The sequence below is a fragment of the Scyliorhinus canicula genome, chromosome 17, assembly GCF_902713615.1.
Source record: "Scyliorhinus canicula chromosome 17, sScyCan1.1, whole genome shotgun sequence".
Classification (NCBI taxonomy): Eukaryota; Metazoa; Chordata; class Chondrichthyes; order Carcharhiniformes; family Scyliorhinidae; genus Scyliorhinus; species Scyliorhinus canicula.
The window spans coordinates 58,679,576-58,702,041 of record NC_052162.1 but is presented as its reverse complement, the minus strand read 5'-3'; the positions used below and the strand labels follow the sequence as shown (position 1 = coordinate 58,702,041).

The window sequence follows — 22,466 nt, the reverse complement described above, 5'->3', positions numbered from 1 at the left end:
GAACAATGCCAGTAGCGCGGGTTCAATTCCCGTACCGGCCACTCCGAACAGGCTTCGAAATGTGGCGACTAGGGGTTTTACACAGTATCTCCATTGAAGCCTACTTGTGACAATAAGCAATTATAGTTGAATACATTGATAATGTTGTTACATGACTGAAACTGGCTGGTGGTTGCCAATATCTCATTAATCCACAAGGGTAGCCCAATAGATCAATCTGGGTTACAAAGACCAGAGCCAAGCAAAACCATAAGACCAAAAGACATAGGAGCAGAATTAGGCCACTTGGCCCATTGAGTCTGCTCCGCCATTCAATCATGCCTGATATTTCTCATCCCCATTCTCCTGCCTTCTTCCCATAATCCCTGCTCCCCTTATTAACCAAGAATCTATCTATCTCTGTCTGAAAGACACTCAGTGATTTGGACTCCACAGCCTTCTGCGGCAAAGAGTTCCACAGGTTCACCACCTTCTGACTGAAGAAATTCCTCCTCATCTCTGTTTTAAAGGATCATCCTTTCAGTCAAAGATGGTGCCCTTGGACTTCCGGTGGCAGCCATGGAGTAAACGGTCGCACATTCAGCAGCTCTCGCCCTTAGTGTTTTTTTTTAATGGTGATTAAGCCGGATTTTTCAGAAAATCTCTCAACATAAGTTGATCAAAGGGAGAGGAAAAGGAGTTGACCCTCAATTTATGGAATCGTGTCCAAATAAGAGTCGAAAAAGGAGAAACCAAAAGATGAGTGAAAGCAAGAATCAAAGGTCATCGAGCTCAATGGTAACGAGACAAAGCTGGTCTACGCCAGCTCACTGGTCGATGGAGCAATGGGTTGAGTACCTGGATGAGAAGTTCACCCAGCATCACAAGGAGTGTACAGAAGATGTAACCCAGATGATAGCCTCGGTTAAGGAGGTGTTTGACCGGGTGGAGGAGAAAATGACGACCCAGGGACAGGAGATTCTAAAGTTGCAGGAGCTGGCGACTGAACGAGAAGAGGAGTCCACTGCAATGATTTTGGAAATTAGCATACTACAGGACAGCCAGAAACGACTGCGAGATAAAGTGGAAGACTTGGAGAACCGGTCTCGCAGGCAAAATATCCGAATCATCGGGCTGCCAGAGGAGAAGGAGGGATCAGATGTGGGAGCTTCTGTGGGGAAGATGTTGCAGGAGATGGTCGGGGCCGATGTGTTTGACAAGCCGCTGGAGGTGGACCGGGCGCACAGGGTGCTCGTACGTAAGCCCCAGAGTCGTGAGTCCCCGAGGGCCATGGTGGTGAGGCTACATTGATTCCTCAACAAGGAGCGCATCATGAAGTGGGCCTGGCAGATGAAACGGTACATGTGGGAAGAATCAGAGGTCCGGGTGTACCAAGACTGGGGACCAGAACTCGCAAAGAGGAGAGCAAGTTTCAACAAAGTTAAGGTGGCCCTGTTTGAGAAGGGCATTAAATTTGGAATGTTATACCCGGCGCGTCTTTGGGTGACCTAAGAGAACCGGGAGCTGTACTTTAATTCTCCGGAAAAGGTGGTTACTTTCATGAAAGACAATAATCTGGCTTCTTTCATGAAAGACAATAATCTGGCTAAAGGACTTTTAAATTCTAACTGTGGTGGGCTGAGTTTGAGGGATGGGATGGAGTGGCGGGGAGGAGAGAAAAATGGTTCTCTGTTCTGCTTTGTCTTGTTTAAGATTTCAGTCTTTGAATTCTGTGAGTAAAGTTGCAATGTTTGGGAAGATAAGGGTTTGGGTGTTTTATTTTTGTTTAAAAATGTTTTTCTCTTTTCTTTTCTTTCATCTTGTGTAATTTGATTTTGATTTATTCTCTGTAACAAAGATGGTTGATTCTTGCATGCATAATTTTGAATAAGCTGCTTGAAGCTTCTTCTATTATGTTTGATTTTCTTTGAAGCTGATGTAACTGATAAGAATTGGTCAAAGGGGAAGGGGTAGAACTTGGCAATCTGGTGTAACGACTTTTAAACTCAAACTGTGGTGGTCTGAGTTTGGGGGAAGGGACAGTCTTGTTTAAAATTTCGGTCTTTTAATTCTGTGAATTTCGTTGCGATGTTTGCGAAGGAAAGGGTTTTGGTGCTTTAATTTTTTTTCTCTTTCCTCTCTTTTTGTGTAATTTTATTTTGATTTATTGTTTTATGTACTGGATAGAGAGAAGAACTTTTAAGATGCGATGGGGTGTTTTAGTTTCTGCAGGAAGGATGGTTGATTGATTTTTGCATGCATAATTTTGCTTAAGCTGCTTGAAGCTTCTTCTTTTGTGTTGGATTCCGTTTGAAGGTGACAGGACTGATAAGAATTGGTTAAAGGGGGAGGGGTTTGCTTCGTTGCCTGCGCGTTGGGGGATGGTATGTTTGCTTTTTGGGATTGATGTTTTTGGGAGTGCTTGTGTTATTGCTAGGTGTGATAAAATCTGGCTGTCAGCAGGCATTTTGACGCCAGAGGGTGGGAGATGCTGAGCTAGCTGGATAGCTGGTTCATGGGAGCAAAGTGGGGGGAGAGCTAAGGAAAGACAAAGTGGGGGGGGGGGGGAGAGGGGGCAGGAGTGGGGTACTACTGACAGGTAAGGGACAGTTAGGAGACTGGATATGGAGGTCAGATGGCGGTCACCGCCGAGGGGCGGATCAAGTGAGATGTGGAACACGGACTAGGAGCTGGCCTCGGAAAGGTCATGGTTGACCAACAGGGGAGGGGGCAAAAGCCCCCCCGCGCCCCCCCCCCCCCCCCCCCCCCCCCCCCCCCCCGGGCAGGCTGGTTACATGGAATGTTCATGGACTGAACGGGCCGGTTAAGAGAGGTCGTGCGTTTGTACACCTGAGACAGTTAAAAGCGGACGTGGCTATGTTACAGGAGACACACTTGAAGTTGGGAGACAACATTAGATTAAAGAAGGGATGGGTCGGGCAAGTGTTTCATTCAGGTCTGGACTTTAAAGCAAGGTGGGTGGCTATCCTGATTAATAAAAGGGTGACATTCGAGGTGGGGAGGATAGAGGTAGACCCGGGGGGCAGATTTATTATGGTTAATGGGAAGCTAGAGGGATTGGCAGTGATGCTGGTGAATATATATGCCCCAAACTGAGATGATGTTGCATTGATCAGGAAGATGCTGGGGAAGATCCTAGACCTTGACTCACAATGGCTGATCATGGAGGGTGACTTTAAAAGGTCCTGAACCCGTGGTTAGACCGGTCGAGTGCGAGGTCGGGGAAGCTATCAGCAATGGCAAAGGAACTGCGGGGGCTCATGGAGCGCATGGGAGGGGTGAATCCATGGAGATTTGAGAGACCAAGGAGCAGGGAATATTCATTCTACTCCAATGTACATTAGGCGCACTCCAGGATAGATTTCTTTGTGCTAGATAAAACACTGTTAGCAGGGGTTGAGGACACTGAGTACTCAGCAACTGTGGTCTCAGATCATGTACCACACTGGATAGACCTACGGGCAGACACGGGAATGTCCCAGCGCCCACAGTGGAGACTAGATACAGGGCTCTTAGCAGATGAGGAGATCTGTGAGCGAGTAAGAGAAGCCTTTAGGGGGTACATAAAGATCAATGACATGGGAGAGACTGCAGCTGGGGTGGTCTGGGAGGCACTAAAAGCGGTCATTAGAGGGGAATGTATTTCGATTCAAGCCCACAGGGATAAAACTGAGCGGTCGGAGCTGGACAGCTTGGTAGGAGAAATCTACCAGGTGGACAGGAGCTATTCGGAGTCTCCAAATGAGGAGCTCTCGAAGGAGCGTCAGAGACTTGAAATGGAGTTCGGGCTCCTTTCCACAGGAAAGGCGGAGGGTCAGCTGAGGAGGGTAAAAGGGGCAATATATGAACATGGGGAGAAAGCTAGCAGGATGCTGGCACATCAGCTGAGGAAACAGGAGGCAGTGAGAGAAATAGGGAAAATAAAGGATTTGAGGGGGAAGACAGTGACGGACCCGGGGGCGGTGAATGAAATGTTCCGGGAATTTTATAGCCAACTATACGAGTCGGATCCCCCGGTTGGGGAGGAGGGCATGAATCTATTCCTGGGGAGGCTAGAGTTCCCGAAGGTAAATGAAGAGCTGGTGGAGGCCCTAGGGGGCCGAATTGGGCTTGGGGAGGTGATAGAGGGACTGGAGGCAATGCAATCAGGGAAAAGCCCCAGGACCTGTTGGGTGCCCAGTGGAATTTTATAAGAAGTTCTCTGGATTACTAGGGCCGCTCCTGATTAAGGCTTTCAACGAGTCCAAGGAGCTGGGAGTACTCTCCCCAATGTTATCACAGGCATCAATTTCTCTCATCCCGAAGCGTGACAAGGATCTGGAGAGCTGTGGATCGTACAGGCCAATCTCCCTCTTGAAAGTAGATGCCAAATTATTGGCAAAGGCCCTGGCCACTCGAATAGAGGATTGTGCCCTGGAGATAATTGGGGAGGATCAGACGGGATTTGTAAAGGGCAGGCACTTGACATCCAACATTAGTCGGCTTCTTAATGTAATTATGATGCCAGCGGAGGGGGGCGAGGTTGAGGCGGTAGTTGCCATGGACGCAGAGAACGCTTTCGACCGAGTGGAGTGGAAGTATCTATGGGATATTTTAAGCAGGTTTGGGTTCGGGCAGGGATTGGTGGAGTGCGTCCGGCTACTGTACCAGGTACCGGTGGCAAATATAAGAACTAACCGAGTTCTGTCAGAATACTTTAGTCTTTGTCGGGGGACAAGGCAGGGATGTCCGCTCTCCCCATTACTTTTTGCCATGACCATAGAACCCTTAGCAATGGCCCTAAGAGCAGCGAATACCTTGAGGGGTACAGTGAGGGGGGGGGGGGGGGGGGAGGGGGTTGGTGGAGCACAGGGTCTCTCTGTATGCGGACAATTTGTTGCATTATATCACGGACCCCGTGGCGGGGATAACTGAAATCGTGGAGGTATTAGGAAAATTTGGGCGATTTTCAGGCTATGTTAAATAGGGGACAAAGCGAGATGTTCGTGATCAGGCACGGGGGCAGGAAAGGAAGCTGAAGGAGCTACCTTTTAAAGTGGTTGGGAAGAGTTTTAGGTATCTGGGGATTCAAGTGGCCAAGGATTGGGGACAGATTCACAAGTTAAATTTGGGTAAAGCAATGGATCAAATGAGAAGGGATTTTTGTAGATGGGTCATGCTCCCACTGACGGGGAGGGTTCAGACGGTGAAGATGACTGTCCTTCCGAGACTGCTTTTCTTTTTTCAGTGCCTCCCGATTTTTGTCCCAAAGGCTTTTTTTCAGAAGTAGGAATGTGGCTATATTGAGGTTTATATGGGCAGGTAAAACCCCGAGCGTAAAGAGGACACTCCTGGAACGGGCCCGCGGGGCAGGGGGATTGGCTCTCCCGAGCGTTATTAACTATTACTGGGCTGCCAACATATCAATGGTCAGGAAATGGGTAATAGGGGAGGGGTCGGTCTGGGAGTGGATGGAGGCAGCATCCTGCAAAGGTATGAGACTGGAGGCTTTACTGACGGCGCCCTTGCCGATCTCACCGGCTGGGTACTCCACAAGTCCTGTGGTGGTGGCAGCCCTGAGGATGTGGGGGCAATGGAGGCAGCACATGAAATTGGAGGGGGCGTCAGTGTGGTCTCCGATCTGTGACAATTACCGGTTTGTCCCGGAGGGGGGGGGGGGGGGGGGGGGGGGGGGCCTGGATGGGGGCTTTAAGGTATGGCAGCGGGCAGGGATTGAGAGGTTTGGGGATCTATTCATCCAGGAGGGCTTCCCGACCTTGGAGACATTAGAGGAGAAGTTTGATTTGCCAGGTGCGAACGGTTTTCGGTACCTTCAAGTGCGGGACTTTGTACAGAGACAGGTCCCAAGCTTTCCTCGCCTCCCCCTGAGGGGACTACAGGATAAAGTGCTGTCAAAAACAGGGATTGGAGGTGGGAAGGTTTCGGACATATACAGGGAATTCTTAGAGTGGGAACGGGCCCCTATCAGAGAGATGAAGAGGAAATGGGAAGAGGAGCTAGGAGGGGAGCTAGAAACTGAACTGTGGGAAAAAGCCTTGAAAAGGGTAAATGCATCCTCGTCCTGCGCTAGACTTAGCTTGATTCAGTTCAAGGTGGTCCACAGGGCCCACATGATGGTAGCTCGGATGAGTAGGTTCTTCCAGGAGGTAGAGGACAGATGTCGGCGGTGTGGGGGTAGTCCGGCCAACCATATTCATATATTTTGGGCATCTCCGAAACTGAGGGAATGTTACGTCGGAAGTCCTGGAAGGTAGGGTAACTCCGAGTCCAGAATTAGCAATAGTTGTGGTGTCGGAAGATCCGGGGGAAAAGGGGGGAGGGAGGCCAATATTCTGGCCTTCTCCTCCCTGGTGGCCCGGAGACAGATCTTGCTGAGATGGAGGGACTCGGAGCCCCCGAAATCGGGAGTGTGGGTCAGCGATATGGTGGAGTTTCTCAGTCTAGAGAAAATCAATTTCGCTCTAAGAGGCTCAACACAGGGATTTGCCCGGAGTTGGCAGCCGTTCATCAATTTCTTTAACAAAAACTGAACGTCAGCAGGAAGGGAGGAAAGGGAAAAAGTGTGGGGGAGAAAATTAGGAGCCATCATAATGTTAAATAAGGACAGGGAATTTAGTATACGGGTAATTGGGGATAGGGTGGGAGAAGTGGGGTACGTGGTTTATTGTTTGATGTTATTTTAAGGGGTATTTTGTGCGTGGCCCACGCGGTTGTTTTAGAAATGTCAATATGTTAAATTATGAAAATTAAAAATGCTTCAATAAAATATTTTCTAAAAAAAAAAGATGGTTCCCTCCGGTTCTAGTTTCACCTACAAGTGGAAACATCCTCTCCACGTCCATTCTATCCAGGCATCGCAATATCCTGTAAGTTTCAATAAGATCCACCCTCATCCTTCTGAACTCCAACGAGTACAGACCCAGGGTCCTTAACCATTCCTCATACGCCAACTTCTTCATTCCAGGGATTATTCTTGTGAACCTCCTCTGGACCCTTTCCAAGGCCAGGACATCCTTCCTTAGATACAGGGCCTAAAACTGCTCACAATACTCCAATGGGGTCTGGCCAGAGCCTTATACAGACTCCGAAGTACCTCCCTGGTCTTGTATTCTAGTCCTCTCGACATGAATGCTAACAATGCATTTTCCTAATTAACTGCTGACTGAACCTGCACATTAACCTTAAGAGAATCATGAACATGGACTCCCAAGTCCCTTTGTGCTTCTGACTTTCTAAGCATTTCCCCATTTAGAAAATAGTCTATGCCTAAATTCCTTCTTCCAAAGGGCATAACCTCACACTTTTCCACATTATATTTCATTTGCCACTTCATTGCCCACTCTCCTGGCTTGTGCAAATTCTTCTGCAGCCCCCTTGCTTCCTCAATACTACCTGTCCCTTTGCAGACCTTTGTATCATCTGCAAACTTAGCAACAGTGCCTTCAGTTCCTTCTTCCAGGTCATTAATGTATATTGTGAAAAGTTGTGGTCCCAACACAGACCCCTGAGGCACACCACTAGTCACCGGCTGCCATCCTGAAAAAGACTCCTTTATCCCCACTCTCTGCCTTCTGCCAGTCAGCCAATCCTCTATCCATGCCAGCATCTTACCCTTAACATTATGGGCTTTTAACTTATTTAAAGTCTCCTATGCGGCACCTTGTCAAAGGCCTTCTGGAAATCTAACTAAATCATGTCCACTGGTTCTCCTTTGTCTAACTTCCTTGTTGCCTCCTCAAAGAACTCTAACAGATTTGTCAGACATGACCTCCCTTTGACAAAGCCGTGCTGACTCAGTCCTATTTTACCATGCACTTCCAAGTACTTTGTGATCTAAACTTTAATAGCAGACTCTAAAATCTTACCAATGACCGAAGTCAGGCTAACCGGCTTATAATTTCCCATCTTCTGCCTCCCTCCCTTCTTAAACAGTGGTGTTACATTAGCCACTTTCCAGTCCTCTGGGACCCTTCCTGCTTCCAGTGATTCCTGAAAGATCATCACCATTGCCTCCAATTTCCTCAGGTATCTCTTTTAGGACCCTGGGGTGTAGTCCATCCGGTCCAGGTGACTTATCCACCTTCAGATCTTTCAGTTTCCCCAGACCTTCTCCTAAGTAATGTTTACTGCACTCACCTCTTCCCCCGGTTCTCCTGGAGCTCTGGCATCCCACTGGTGTCTTCCACCGTGAAGACTGATGCAAAGTAACTATTCAGTTTGTCTGCCATTTCTTTGTTTCCTATTATTACTTCTCCAGCCACATTTTCCAGTGGTCCAATGTCTAATTTTGCCTCTCTCTTACCTTTTATATATTGAAAAACACTCTTCCCATCTTCCTTTATATTACCAGCTAGCTTGCACTCATATTTCATATTCTCCCCCTAATTGCTTTTTTAGTTGTCCTCTGCTCGCTTTTAAAGGCATCCCAATCCTCTGGCTTCCCTCTAATCCTTGCCACCTTATATGCTTTTTCTTTAGCTTTTATGCTGTCCTTGACATCCCTCGTTAGCCATGGATGCCTTGTCCTCCCCTTAGCATGTTTCCTCCTCCTTGGGATGAATTTCTGTTGTGCCTCCCTAACAATCCCCAAAAACTCCTGCCATTGCTGTTCCACTGTCTTCCCTGCTAGGCTCCTTTTCCAATCAACTCTGGCCAGCTCCTCCCTCAAGTCTTTGTAGTTACCCTTATTTAATTGTAATACCATTACATCTGATTGCAGTTTCTCCCTCTCAAACTGCAGGGTAAATTCTATCATATTGTGATCACTGCTCCCTAAGGGTTCCTTCACCTTAAGTTCCTTAATCAAGTCTGCCTCATTTCACATCACCAAATCCAGAATTGCCTGTTCCCTAGTCCGCTCTGTCACAAGCTGCTCAAAAAATACATTCCACAAATTCCTTTTCTTAGGATCCACTCCCAACCTGATTTTCCCAGTCCCCCTGCATATTGAAGTCCCCCATGATTATTGTAAAGCTGCCTTTTTTACAAGCAATCCTTTGAATAGCCAAGATTGGACCCTGCCTAAAAATGAAAGTCATGTAATGCAGTGAGAGGCTAATTGATTTACCCGCAGTTTTATAAATTGTTACTACAGGAGCTCAACCGCAATTACAACTGAAATGGCAGAAATTTTAAAATGCCATTGTCTCAAGTGAACTAAGAGATAATCCTTCAGACCTGCAACATTGCAACCACCTGTGGTGATATGATTAACATAGCTGCCTGCCATTGGTGCAGAACACCGGCTTACCATTGGCCCTGGTCGGTCATGTGCCTTTTGACCGATTGGTTGAGACCAGTCATGTGACGGCTCCCCGATTGGTCGAGAGGCTGAGTTAACCCCGCCTCCAGGGCGAGGTATAAATACCCAGTACTCCCGGCGGTCGTCCATTTACTGTAGTCGACCGCAGGGCTAACATCTAGCTTATTAAAGCCTTACTTTTGTACAGCAACTCATCTTGCGATCAATTGATGGTTCATCACCACCATCTTAAGGACTGTATAATGAAGTGCCCTGTTTCTTTTACACTTTATGTAATTTAAGTGCATGTTACACCTTTAGAAACATCAATTCTTGCGTGTGTTTGAGGAGCAAGTGTTTGCTTTGATTAAATTTCAGGTATTGTGCATCTTTTCTTTTGATTTAACCTGACAAGAAAGCCTGTTTTGTGTCTATATCTTTTTTTAAGACGCAGCACACAGAACACAATGTTCAGCATCATTCATAACTCCTCAGATAATGAAGCAGTCTAGTCCAAATGCAGCAAGACCTGGACAATTTCGAGACTTGGGCTGGCAAATGGCAAGTTACATTTACGCCACACAAGTGACAGGCAATGACCATCTCCTACAAGAGAGGATCTAACCACTACCCCTTGACATTTAATGGCATTACCATCGCTGAATCCACAATTAACATTCTGGGTGTTACCATTGATCAGAAACTGAACTGGACTCGCCATATTAATACTGTGGCTACCAGGGCAGGTCAAAGACTAGGAATCCTACGGCGAGTAACTCACCTCCTGACCTCCCCCCCCCCCCCCCCCCCCCCCCCCCCCCCCCCCCCCCCCCCCCCCCCCCCCAAAGCCTGTCCATCATCTACAGGGCACAAATCAGGAGTGTAATGGAATACTCTCCACTTGCCTGGATGAGTGTTTCCCCAACAACACTCAAAGGGCTCGACACCATCCAGGATAAAGCAGTCCGCTAGATTGCTCCTCCTTCCACAAACATTCAAACCCTCTACCACCGACAAACAGTGGCAGCTGTATGCACCATCTACAAGATTCATTGCAGTAACTCACCAAGGTTCCTTAGACAACACCTTCCAAACCCACGACCACTACCACCTAGAAGGACAAGAGCAGCAGATACCTGGGAACCTCACCACCTGGAGGTTCCCCTCCAAGTACACACCACCCTGACTTGGAAATATATCGCCGCTCCTTCACTGTCGCTGGGGTAACATCCTGGAATTCTCTAACAGCACAGTGGGTGTACATACACCTCAAGGACTACAGCGGTTCACGAAAGCAACTCACCACCACCTTCTGAAGGGCAACTAGGGATGGGCAATAAATGCTGGCCTAACCAGTGATGCCCACATCCCGGAAATGAATTTTTAAAACACTCAAATGATTAAAACACTAGTTATAAAAAATACATCTTGTTGCAGTTAGCCAAGATGTGATAAAAGGAGAAATTATCCTACATCTCACTCCTCCTTAACAATTCCTTTGTTACCTCTAGACTTGCCAACACCAATGTTCTCCCACATTCTATCCTTTGTAAATCTGTGGTCAACCAAATCCCTGCTGCCTGTGGCCTAATTCTCACCAATCCCCTTCATCCTTGTGCATGCTGACCTACATTGGCTACCAGTCGAACAACAACCAGTTGAACAACATCTTGTTTTGAAAATTCTCATTGTGGTTTTCAAATCAGTTCATGGCCTCTCCTTTTCCTACTTCCACACCCTGCTCCAGCTCCACAGCTCTCTAAGGTATCTGGCCTCCTCTAATTCTGACCTCTTGAGCTTCAGTTATTTTAATTGCTCCATATTTGGTAGATGCACTTTCATAGGAACATCGGATTAGCAGCAGTAGTAGGCAATTCAGCCCCTCGAGCCTGCTCCACCATTCAATCAGATCATGGCTGATCTCTTCCTGGTCTCAAACCACCTCCCTACATGTTTCCTAGACCCCTTTAATCCATTTTTAAAATCAGAAATATATCTATCTCCTTCTTGAAACCATTAATGACTGAAAATCCATGGCACTATGGGCAGCAAGTTACACAAATTCACCACCCTCTGTGAAAAATAGTTCCTCCTCATCTCAGTTCTAAATCTACCACCTCTCAATCTATACCTGTGACCTCTCATTCAAGATTGCCCCACAAGGGGGAAAATTTGGTCTATATTTACTTTATTAATCCCTTTTTATTATTTTATATACCTCGATCAGATCCACTCTCATCCTTCTAAACTCCAGCGAGTGTAAGCCTAAATTATTTAATCTCTCCTCGTATGTCAACCCTTTCATCGCCGGAATCAATCTGGTGAACTTCCTCTGAACTGCCTCCAATGCCACCACATCCTTCCTCAAATAAGGAGACAAAAACCGGACAGAATATTCCAGATATTGTCTCACCAACACTAGATACAATTGCAACAACAGCAACAATACTTCTCTAGTTTTACACTCCAGTTTTATTGCAATAAACGCTAACATTCCATTTGTCTTTTTTATTACATGCTGTGCCTACATATCGACTTCTGCGATTCATGAACAAAGACACCCAGATCCCTCTGTCCAGGTGCATTTTGAATTTACTTTCCATTTAGATAATAATTTGCCTTTCTATTTTTTTGGCCAAAATGGATAACCTCAGACTTATCCACATTAAACTCCATCTGCCAGATTTTGGCCCAATCTCCGAGTCTATCTATATCCATCTGTAAAATCTTTATCTTCACTTCACTGCCTGCTTTTCCATCCTCAAATTTTGCTATGTTACACCTTGACCCTGCTTGCAGATCATTTATATCAAAGAACAAAGAACAAAGAAAAGTACAGCCCAGGAACAGGCCCTTCGGCCCTCCAAACCTGTGCCGATCAGAGATCATAGATCATAGAATTTACAGTGCAGAAGGAGACCATTCGGCCCATCGAGTCTGCACCGGCTCTTGGAAAGAGCACCCTACCCAAGGTCAACACCTCCACCCTATCCCAATAACCCAGTAACCCCACCCAACACTAAGGGCAATTTTGGCACTAAGGGCAATTTAGCATGGCCAATCCACCTAACCTGCACATCTTTGGACTGTAGGAGGAAACCGGAGCACCCGGAGGAAACCCACGCACACACGGGGAGGATGTGCAGACTCCGCACAGACAGTGACCCAAGCCGGAATCGAACCTGGGACCCTGGAGCTGTGAAGCAATTGTGCTATCCACAATGCTACCGTGCTGCCCTCATGATGCCCTAACTAAAAACAAAAGCTTCTGCCCTTATTCGGTCCGTATCCCTCAATTTCCTCCCTATTCATGTATCCATCCAGATGCCTCTTGAATATTGGTAATGTGCCTCCTTCCACCGCATCCTCTGACAGCGCGTTCCAGGCACCCACCACTCTGCGTGAAAAACTTATCCCGCACGTCTCCCTTAAACTTTCTCCCTCTCACCTTGAGCCTGTGCCCCCTTGTAATTGACACTTCCACCCTTGGAAAATGCCACTGGCTATCCACCCTTTCTATGCCTGTCATAATTTTGAAGACCACCATCAGGTCTCCCCTCAGCCTCCATCTTTTCAGTGATTGTAAACAGTTGAGATCCGAGTGAGGACTGACCCCTCTGGCACTCCGCTAGTTATAGTTCGCCAAGCAGAGGAGGACCCATTTATCCTGACTCTCTGCTTTCTGTCAATCAGCCAATCCTCAATCCAATCTAGTACTCTACTCCCAATTCCTTGCGATGTCACCTTCTGGATCAGTTTTTTATGTGGTGCCCTGTAAAATGTCTACTGGAAGTCTAGATATCCCACATCCACAGGTTCTCCACTATCCACCTTGCTGATTACATCCTCAAAGTACTCAAGCAAGTTTGTCAAGCATGCCTTAGCCTTCATAAAACCATGCTGACAATGGTGGTTTGAGCTTTGCCTTTCCAAATGTTTAGTCATCTCCACTTTAATGATTGATTCCAGCATCTTCCCCGTCACCAGCTAACCGGTGCATAGTTTCCTATTTTTTTGCCTCTCTCCCTATTTGAATAGGGGCATCACGTAAGTGTGTTTCCAATCCACCGGGACTCTTTTAGAACCAGGGAGTTCTGAAATATCATAACCAATGCATCCACTATCTCCGCTGCCACCTCCTTTAATACCCTTGGGTGATGGCATCAGATCCCAGAGACTTATCTGCTTTGATCCCATTAGTTTATTCAATACCATCTCCCTAGTGATGGTTATTGCACCAAGTTCCTCTGCATTAACTGCAGTTTTTGGAAAAATGTTATTATCCTCCACCGTGAACACAGAGACAAAATATTGGTTCAGTGCCTCCTCCATCTTTGTGTTCCCCTTATTACCTCACCAGTATGGTCTGAAAGGGTCAACATTTACCTTAGCTATTCTCTTCCTCTTTATGTACTTATAGAAGCTTTTGGTATCAGTGTTTATGTTTTCTGCTACTTTCCTTTCGTAGTTCATCTCAGCTCTTTTTATTTAATTTGAATAGCTTTTTGCTGAACCTTAAAGTTCTCCCAATGCTGCAGCTTACCACTAGCTTTTGCAATGTGGTATGGCCTATTTTTTCAGTGGTTTTTGAGCCTCTGCTCTGGAATTTCCTCCCGACGCCTTTCCACCTCACTCTCCTCCTTTAAGGCACTCCTTGAAATCTACCCCTTTGACCAATCTTTGATAATCTAACCTAATAGTGCATCGAATTGTTGTTGTGTAACCATTCACATTCTACAAAAGGACAACTAGCATGTCAGATCTCTGTCCAGCTGAACGCCATCCCTTGGATCCGGCTTAAAAAAGAGAGACGCTGCTTTCACTGGCAGGATTAATCCATACAAGACTATGTGCAAAATCTATGTATTTATATATTGGCTTACAGCCTGAACCTCATCTTAGTAAAAAAACAGTTCCTACTCATGTAATTTGTTCCACTACTGCCAAAATTTGCCCCACGCCAAACAATCCCCACTGAACTTTTTAAACAAACATTTTAAAACATCATAAAAAGTTACTGGGCTCTCCTTTGTAGAAGGGAAAACATTCTTTGTAGCAGAGAACACAAGGTCTTAGCTTTCAATTCAAAGCCATGTTGTGTTTTCTGATTGTATCTTCGGTGAAATGGGTGAGTGATGCTTCTGAAGGGCTCCCAGCTGTTGGATTAGTGGAGGGCATAACAGAGTAAATGCTGCTGCCATTGATAGCAATCCAGTGAATGATGCTGGAAACCACAGGTTGAATTTTCACTTTGAAGGTGGGAAACAGGAGCCAGGTTTGTTTCAGCCAGAAACCAGCTTCAAGTGAGAACGTGACCAAAGCTAAGATTTTCACAGAGGTGAACCCTTAATTCCATGGAAAGAGGTGTCTTATCCAATTAGTGCTACTGAGAATGGAGATGGGTCAGATGAAGTCTGGCATGGATTTAGACTCCCAATGGCATCCATTTTGGGCACCTCTCTATTCAATGTCATCTCCCACCACCTCCATTTCCTCTTCTTCCCTCACCTCATGCCCCAGCTCCTGCACAAATGAACTGTCTTCTTTCATTATCTCATGGTACTCAAGGCCTGCAACTCTCTAGAGGGTTATGTTATGGAGAACGCAGTAAACTACCACAATGAATGAGACCCATGCATGAGGGTATTGACACGCGTCATCTGGTTGAGACATCAGAATCACATTTACAGAAACCTTCTCAATAGTTGCCCTCCTAAGCAGGATGCATTCGGTGTATCGCCTCTGTGCCTTTGTCTAGGAGTCCAGTAGAGGGTTCAGTATCCATTTCTCTAAGTGATTTCCTTTGTCTCCTCGGATTGATCCATCTTGAAGGTTGGAATGAAGATCTGAAACAGCTTGGACACGTAGACGAGTAAGGAATCATGATAGATGCTAGGGTGGCGCAGTGGTTGGCACTGCTGTGTCACAGTGCCAAGGACCCAAGTTCAATTCTGGCCTTGGGTCACTGTCTGTGTGGCGCTTGCATATTCTGCCCCTGTCTGCATGGGTTTCCTCTAGATGCTCCAGTTTCTTTCCACAGTCCAAAGATGTGAAGGTTAGGTGGATTGGCTATGCCCTTTAATGTCCAAAAATTATGTTTAGGTTAGGTTAAGGGGTTATTGGGATAGGGCGGAGTAATGAGCTTGGATGGAGTACACTTTCAGAGGGTCGGTGCAGACTTGATAGGCCAACTGGCCTCCTCTACATCATAGGGATTCTATGAAAGTGACCGCAAACACGGAGGAAGCACTTGTCGTGGTTACAGACCTTCTGAATGTAGAGGTAATGGAAACCCTTCCACTGTTAATGGGTCTCACTGGCTAATTACTGAGTGGCTTATGGCCACAACAGTGGAATTGATGGTGCCTTGCACCTCAGTGAGGGGGGTGATGAAATATAATGCCCACTGTCCCTCAGAGGCTCTGCCTAACATCAAGTAAATGTGCTGTTCAGTTCGGCAAAGAGGGCATCAGTGACCAGTTGCAATGATGTTCAGCCGCTTTCAAGATGTCACTGAAGCTCACAGCTGATTATTGGAAGGTGGAAGGAGCCAGAAGTGAAGATGTTCAAGGCCACAGAGGCATTGATGGCTACTGGCAGGGTATGGTGATCATGTGATGTGATGTCTTCACTGATAGGGACACAGGTGTCTGACCATCTGCCTGGAGAGTCTATGCTTCCAGCAGAGGATTTTTCCATTACTACCAAAATGTGCAGATGAGCCCATATTACCAACTACGTCCTTCCTTCACAGGTGGCCTCCCTATTGTGACCTTGCGCCCTTCTCTTCTATCCTCTTGAGGAGAAGTGTGTGGTCTTTATTCAATGCCTGAATGCAGACTGCTCGCTCTCCCTGCTATTTGTGTCGTCTGAAAACACCTCCTTTTCAAATAGCAAGGGTTGGGGTGGGATGTGGTTGCGGGGATGCACTGAGAAGCTATGGCTGACTTCCCACTCTGTACCTGCCTCCCTGTCATTGATCAGAAACTCATAGCTCCTGAAACCTGTGCAGCCCCTTCAAAATTTCACTCTCGCCCTCCAACAAGTCTTTGAAGTGCATTTTAGCCTCAATAGGGTGCTCTGGGGGTTCCCTGTAATGTTCCCTCCCTGCCCTGGTTTATATTGCTCCAACAGGCAACTGCATCTTGAAACTGACACATTGGTCATCCAGGTATCATTAGGGACCTGAAAATTCAAATAAGGTGCTTGGGAATAGAGCTTGGCTGAACTGCCCATCAGATTCAAAATAGCTAACCTACACATGAATAATGTCCACTTAGGTGAGGTGCTGCATGCAACCAGCCTACACACTGTGCTTGTGTAATAACGCCATAACTTCCAAGATTATTCTCAAGATTTAGTTTAAAAAAACGTACCCAAACCATTTTCTGTATTCAATTTTAATTTACTTTGAAGTAATCAAAAAGACTGATTACCCTAATGGTTTAAATATGCATTCATCAAAGCACTTCATGAATTAAATACTAATTTACTCAGAGTTCAGTGTTAAAACCATTCAAAAAATTATTTTTAACTTGATTGTTTTTTCTCCCCGTCAGCTGTACAAATGGAGACAGCAGATGGTGCAACAAAGTGGTGTCTCCACACATTGTACCAGAAAGCAGGAGGATGCCAATTCTCCACATGGCGAGTTTGAAACTTCTGCTGTGCTCTCTGGAGTGGTGCAAATGGTAACCAGTTATTTCCTTTATGGGACTGAAAATGAGAAAGCAGGAACTTTCACTCCCAATTACTGATAGTAAAACTGATAGTAAAACTGATAGTGTGGCAATGGCAGGCATCTTGAACCAGCTGTCTGCTTTACCTTACCGGCTCAGCGGGTTTGTCATACGAGGACAGATTGAACAGTTTAGAAGAATGAGGGGAGATTAAATCGATAAATACAAGATGCTAACAGGTATGGATAAAGTCGATGCTTCCTCTTGTGGGGCATTCTAAAACGAGAGGTCACAATCTAAGAATAAGAGGGAGCAAATTTACAACAGTTTTGGGGAGAAAGTACTTCACCCAAAGGATTGTGAATCTGTGGAATTCGCCACCCCAGAGTGTGACGGATGCGGGGGACATGTGAGTAAATTTAAGGAGGAGTGAGACCTAATCTGAGCATCTTTGGACTGTGGGAGGGAACCGAAGCACCCGGAGAAAACCCACACAGACATGGGGAGAAAGTGCAAACTCCACACAGTCACCTGAGGCTAGAAATGAACCCAAAACCCTGGAGCTGTGAGGCAGCAGTGCTAACCGCTGTGTCACTGTATCAGAGACTTGCCTGGTTAGAATTGGTAATCATAACTTTATGCGTTTCATTTAGTTCTAGGGGGCAACAAATCAATACAAATAGGATAAGGAAATTACAAACTTGCTATAAGTGTCACATTGCTGCTCAATGTCATCATTTAGACTGTTGTGCACCTGATTCTCCAATTGTGATTCAAACTAATCTCACCACTGCATTTAACGGATGGGCACGGGAGCTGTCATAATTAGCTGTTCAACTTTTAGCAATGCTTTCTGTGGACTGATGCAAAAGTCTCAACCAGTTCAAGATGGCATAAGTAATGGCAGAGGTCAATCAACAAGAACAGCTTGTATTTACATACCGCTTATTGTTATGTATTGGAACCAATACCCTCTGTATAGTGTGTCACATGATTACATGGAAACATTGTTAGGAGCTTTTCCCTTTCTTTCAATTTGTGAGCAAGCAACACCTCTGTAAATAAAGTCTGACAACTGGTTAATTAACCTACGGTGTGTCAACCCGATGATCCTTTGTCTCTTCTGAGAAGTAAAAGAAAACCCCTTAAAACATAACAGTGAAAGACAAAGCTGATGGGGAAGTGTTTTTCTGAAAATAAAAGTCAGAGATAAAAATAGCTCAGACCTGGACCTCTAGGTGAGGATGGATTTTCAGACCACTCCACCATCCATAAATGTGCGGTAAAACTGCCTGTCAGGAACAGGGTTTTTAGCCTTGTTAAGTGTGCATGTTAATTTTAGAAGTGATAAGAAGCACTCAGAGAGTCAGAATCAAGAAAAGAGGATGTTTTTTCAGCCAAAGATTTGACTGTTATGCCAGTCAATTTGCACAATCAGTGGGCTCATAAGGAAACTTTTAACACAGTCAGCATGGAATTCAGAAGGTGATGATAAACTAGCCTTACTGAAAAAATGAAATGATAAATTGCTTATTGTCACGAGTAGGCTTCAATGAAGTTACTGTGAAAAGCCCCTAGTCGCCACATTCCGGCACCTGTCCGGGGTGGCTGGTACGGGAATTGAACCGTGCTGCTGGCCTGCTTGGTCTGCTTTAAAAGCCAGCGATTTAGCCTGGTGAGCTAAACCAGCCCTGAATTAGTTGATGAAGTAACAAAAGAGGAGTCAAGGTTAGTGGCCCAGATGTAACCTATTTTGATTTTCAAAAAACCTTCTGTAACCTAATGCTTAGAAAGCTGATGGCTGAAGTCAAAGGATGTAAAGTTAGGACAGGTAGCAGAATGGATAACATACTAGCTCCAAAAATAAAAAGCAATTGTTAAGGGTAGCTACTCAGACTAGCAAAAGGTGGTGGTCCATAGGAATTAGAATAGAGACCACTGCTGTTCACTATTTATATATACAATTTGGATTTGGAAATGTGTTAGCTGTGGACACAAGCCCTGTAATAGCTGCTAAATCTTGCGAGGGTCCAAAAACGGGATTTGTGCCAGTGAGATCTGTTTGCCTGTCCCCGCCGGTGACATGATCAGGTTCATGCCTAAAAAGGCAATGGACGGGATTCTCCGACTCCCCGCCGGGCCGGAGAATGGCGTGAATCCTGCCCCCGCCGGCTGCCTAATTCTCCGGCGCCGGGGTTTCGGCGGGGGTGGGAATTGCGGCGCGCCGGTCGGCGGCCGCTAGTAGTGGCCCGCCCCCAGCGATTCTCCGGCCTGCGATGGACCGAGTGGCCGCCCATTTTAGGTCGGTCCCACCGGCGTCAATTAGATCTGGTACTTACCGGCGGGACCTGGCTCTGCGGGCAGCCTCCGCGACCTCGGGGGGCCTTGGGGGATCTGGCCCTGTGGGGTGCCCCCACGGTGTCCTGGCCCACGATCAAGGCCCACCAATCCGCGGGCAGGCCTGTGCTGTGTGGGCACTCTTTCCCTCCCTGCCGGCTGCTGTCAACCTCCGCCATGGCTGGTGCAGAGACGAACCCCCCCTGCGCATGCGCTGGGATGATGCCAGCACACACTAGCGCTCTCACGCATGCGCCAATTCGCACCTGCCGGCGGAGGCCCTTCGGCGCCGGTTGGCGTGGTGCCAAGCTCCTTCCGCACTGGTTGGCACAGCACCAACCTTGCCACCGTCGGCCTAGCCCCTGAAGGTGCAGAGGATTCCACACCTTCCGGGCGGCCCGACACTGGAGTGGTTCACGCCACCCCTCGGCGCCGGGACCGCCCGCGCCGCCGGGTAGGAGGGAATCCAGCCCAATGAATCAGAATTGAATATATTGACATAATTTATATGCCATTAAAGGGTTTGATACTTTAGTGTCAAACCACGGCGCATCCTCCCTTTGCAGCGCGAGATCATGCCAGCACGAATTACTGCTGGTTTTCAAAAGTGAAAACCAGTCATGATGACCATGCCGGGAACGCATAGGTGCCTGTAGGCTCTGGGGATTGAGGGACATGGCTGGGCATTGCCTCCCCGGCACAGTCAGGGGGCAGGGCCAAACAAGTTATGGTATGGATGTTACCCTCCTTCATTAGCGTGGAGGGGTTCCACTTCTGTACTGGGGGGAGGGGAGAAGGAAGAACCTCGATTTCTGTGAGGGGGGTGGTGGAGAATGGAGAGCTCCAATGACTGCAAGGAGGGCGGTGGGGGAGGGGGGAAATGGTATAGGTGAGAGCCCTTATCCCTGTGAACGGGGTGGAGTGGGGGTGGGAGCCCTGATGTTGGCATTGTGATGAGGAGGTTCTCCAATGTTGGTGTTGTGGTGGTGGAGGGTGGGGTGCCTCAATGCTTATGGGTCATCAATGAATTTGTGGAATGGGTGTCTAATTGGCAAATTAATTGCATTATTGGTAACTGTGAAGTTGTGAGGCATTTTAACAAGGAATAAGAAGAAGGCCAGTTGAATAATAATAACAATAATCTTTATTAGTGTCACAAGTAGGCTTACATTAACAATGCAATGAAGTTACTGTGAAAATCCCCGAGTCGCCACATTCCGGCACCAGGTACACTGTTCAGGTGCACTGAGGGAGAATGCAGAATGTTCAATTCACCAAACAGCACATCTTTTTGAACTTGTGGGAGGAAACCCTTGCAGACACAGGGAGAATTTAGTGAACCTTCGCTGCGCTGCCTCCAATTTAAGTAAAGCCTTTCTTAAATGTGGAAGCCAAAACTGCACACAGCATTCCAGATGTGGTCTTAGCGAAACCCTGTACAATTGCAGCAAGACTCAATTGTACCAGCAAACCCAATTCTCCCTTAACATCAACACTTACAGGTTTCACACCTTTAAAACAAAAGCTCATCTGCTTTTTTATTCTTAAAGATCAAAGTGAATAACTTCTCAAGTTAGGCATGATCTGGTAGACATCTTTAAAATGCGGACTGAGAAGGTAGATGCAGAGATGTGAACAAGTCCAAAACTAGTCACTAATAAATCTAACAGGGAATGGGGGGGGGGGGGGGGGGGTAAGCTTTGTCGAGTGGTCAGGATGTGGACTGCATGACCACATTAAGGCAAACAGCACAGTTGTACTTAAAGGGAAAGCTGGATATGCACAGGAGGGAGAAAGGGATATAACGCTGTGCTGGTGGAGATTCTTCTAGCACATTGGCGAGTGTGGAGGTGTTGGGCTCAGTGGCTGAGCCTGTGCTGTACACTCTCGATGTGACACGCAGGGTAAATTCACTTCATCATACCGAACCTGACTCACAACCGCTCTCATCGCTTCAGTAGATTGTCTTTCAAGTGGAAAGTACACTTCTGAAATAATAGTCACATGCCTCGGAAAGTACACATTTTTTCCCGGGGGGCGGTGGTTTGGGGGGGGCACAGCAAGTCATCCTCACACCATGAACTGACCAAAAAGACAAGGTCAATGGAGTGGGCTGTTGGCCAAGGAACATTAGACAGTCACACTTGCCATATGTGTGGTGTGTGGATTGGGCCGGGTTGTCCCTGAGGGGGGAGGGGGAGGACAGCAGCAGCGCACTGTGAGCCGCAGCAACACCGCCCAGTTCAGTCAGCAGGCACTCAGACCCCAGGATCAGCTCAGTCTGCAGCTACTGCTGCGGATTGGACCATCATTCTTCCGCTTTCCTCGCTCTTTGGAAAGTCCCGGGGCAGTTTTCTGGAAACCACAGAGATCACATCCGCCCGACGCTTGGAGTCTGTGTCCACGTGGTGAAAAGTTACCTTTTTAATAACATAGACATCTCGCGCGTCAATGATAACACAGCGTGTTGTGGGAAGGAGTGAGGCGGATTGACTGAACATTTTGGCTTCCCATTCACAGCTATTCGGCTAGTGCGCGCCGGTTCTCGGTTATTCTGAAAAGGTCTGCTTTGCTCTCGCGTGTTTGAATATAATACTTGCAGAGCTGGGACACCGGCTTACCAGCTGCTCTCTGCAACATTGCACCTGACGCTGAGTAAAGTTCTTCCTGAAACTTGAACCAAAGCCACTTCCTCTTTTTTTTATAAACCAAGTAGGTTGAAGGTTCGGTCACGAGGACTGGGACCTTCATCAGGGGAGACTGAAACCTGACTCTTATCATAGAATTTACAGTGCAGAAGGAGAGCATTCGGCCCATCGTGTCTGCACCGGACTTTGCCATTGAAGGATGGAGAGCCAAGCTGTCCTGCTGCCCCACGCCACTCACAGCCTTGAGCTGCTGCCAGCATTCGACAAAGCTTCCAACATTCACCAGGAGGGCAAAAGCAAAGGTGTCACTACAGCTGGAGTTGCTTTTGGGTAAGTTCCCTTTGAGTTACAAAACTTCCAAGATCTGGGTGTGACTTTTGGCTGAGCACAGGGTCAGCTTTGGCGCTGAAGCCTATATGGCCACATGGTTTGCTGTCCAGGTTTGTGCCACTCGAAGAGTCCAGCAAAGTACCCATAGCAGAAGAAAAAAAACTTAGCAGGCAAAAAATTGGCAAGAGTAAAATATTTTCCAGAGTTTAATTATTTAATCAGTTTAATTAC

General features: G+C 46.9%; 2 protein-coding genes across 2 annotated transcripts in view; one reads left to right on the top strand and one right to left on the bottom strand.

Annotated features, from left to right (window-relative positions):
* LOC119951950 (lectin-like) overlaps nucleotides 1-22,466 on the bottom strand; it is a 149,047-nt gene that overhangs the window by 86,854 nt on the left and 39,727 nt on the right. The gene's annotated exons all lie outside the window — the stretch shown is intronic.
* Nucleotides 21,510-22,466, top strand: part of si:ch211-153b23.7 (TNFAIP3-interacting protein 3) — a 45,196-nt gene continuing 44,239 nt past the window's right edge. The window contains exon 1 of the mRNA XM_038775347.1: nucleotides 21,510-22,235. Within this exon, the coding sequence (XP_038631275.1) occupies nucleotides 22,105-22,235 (131 nt within the window). The 5' untranslated portion in view covers nucleotides 21,510-22,104. The remainder of the gene's footprint in view (nucleotides 22,236-22,466) is intronic.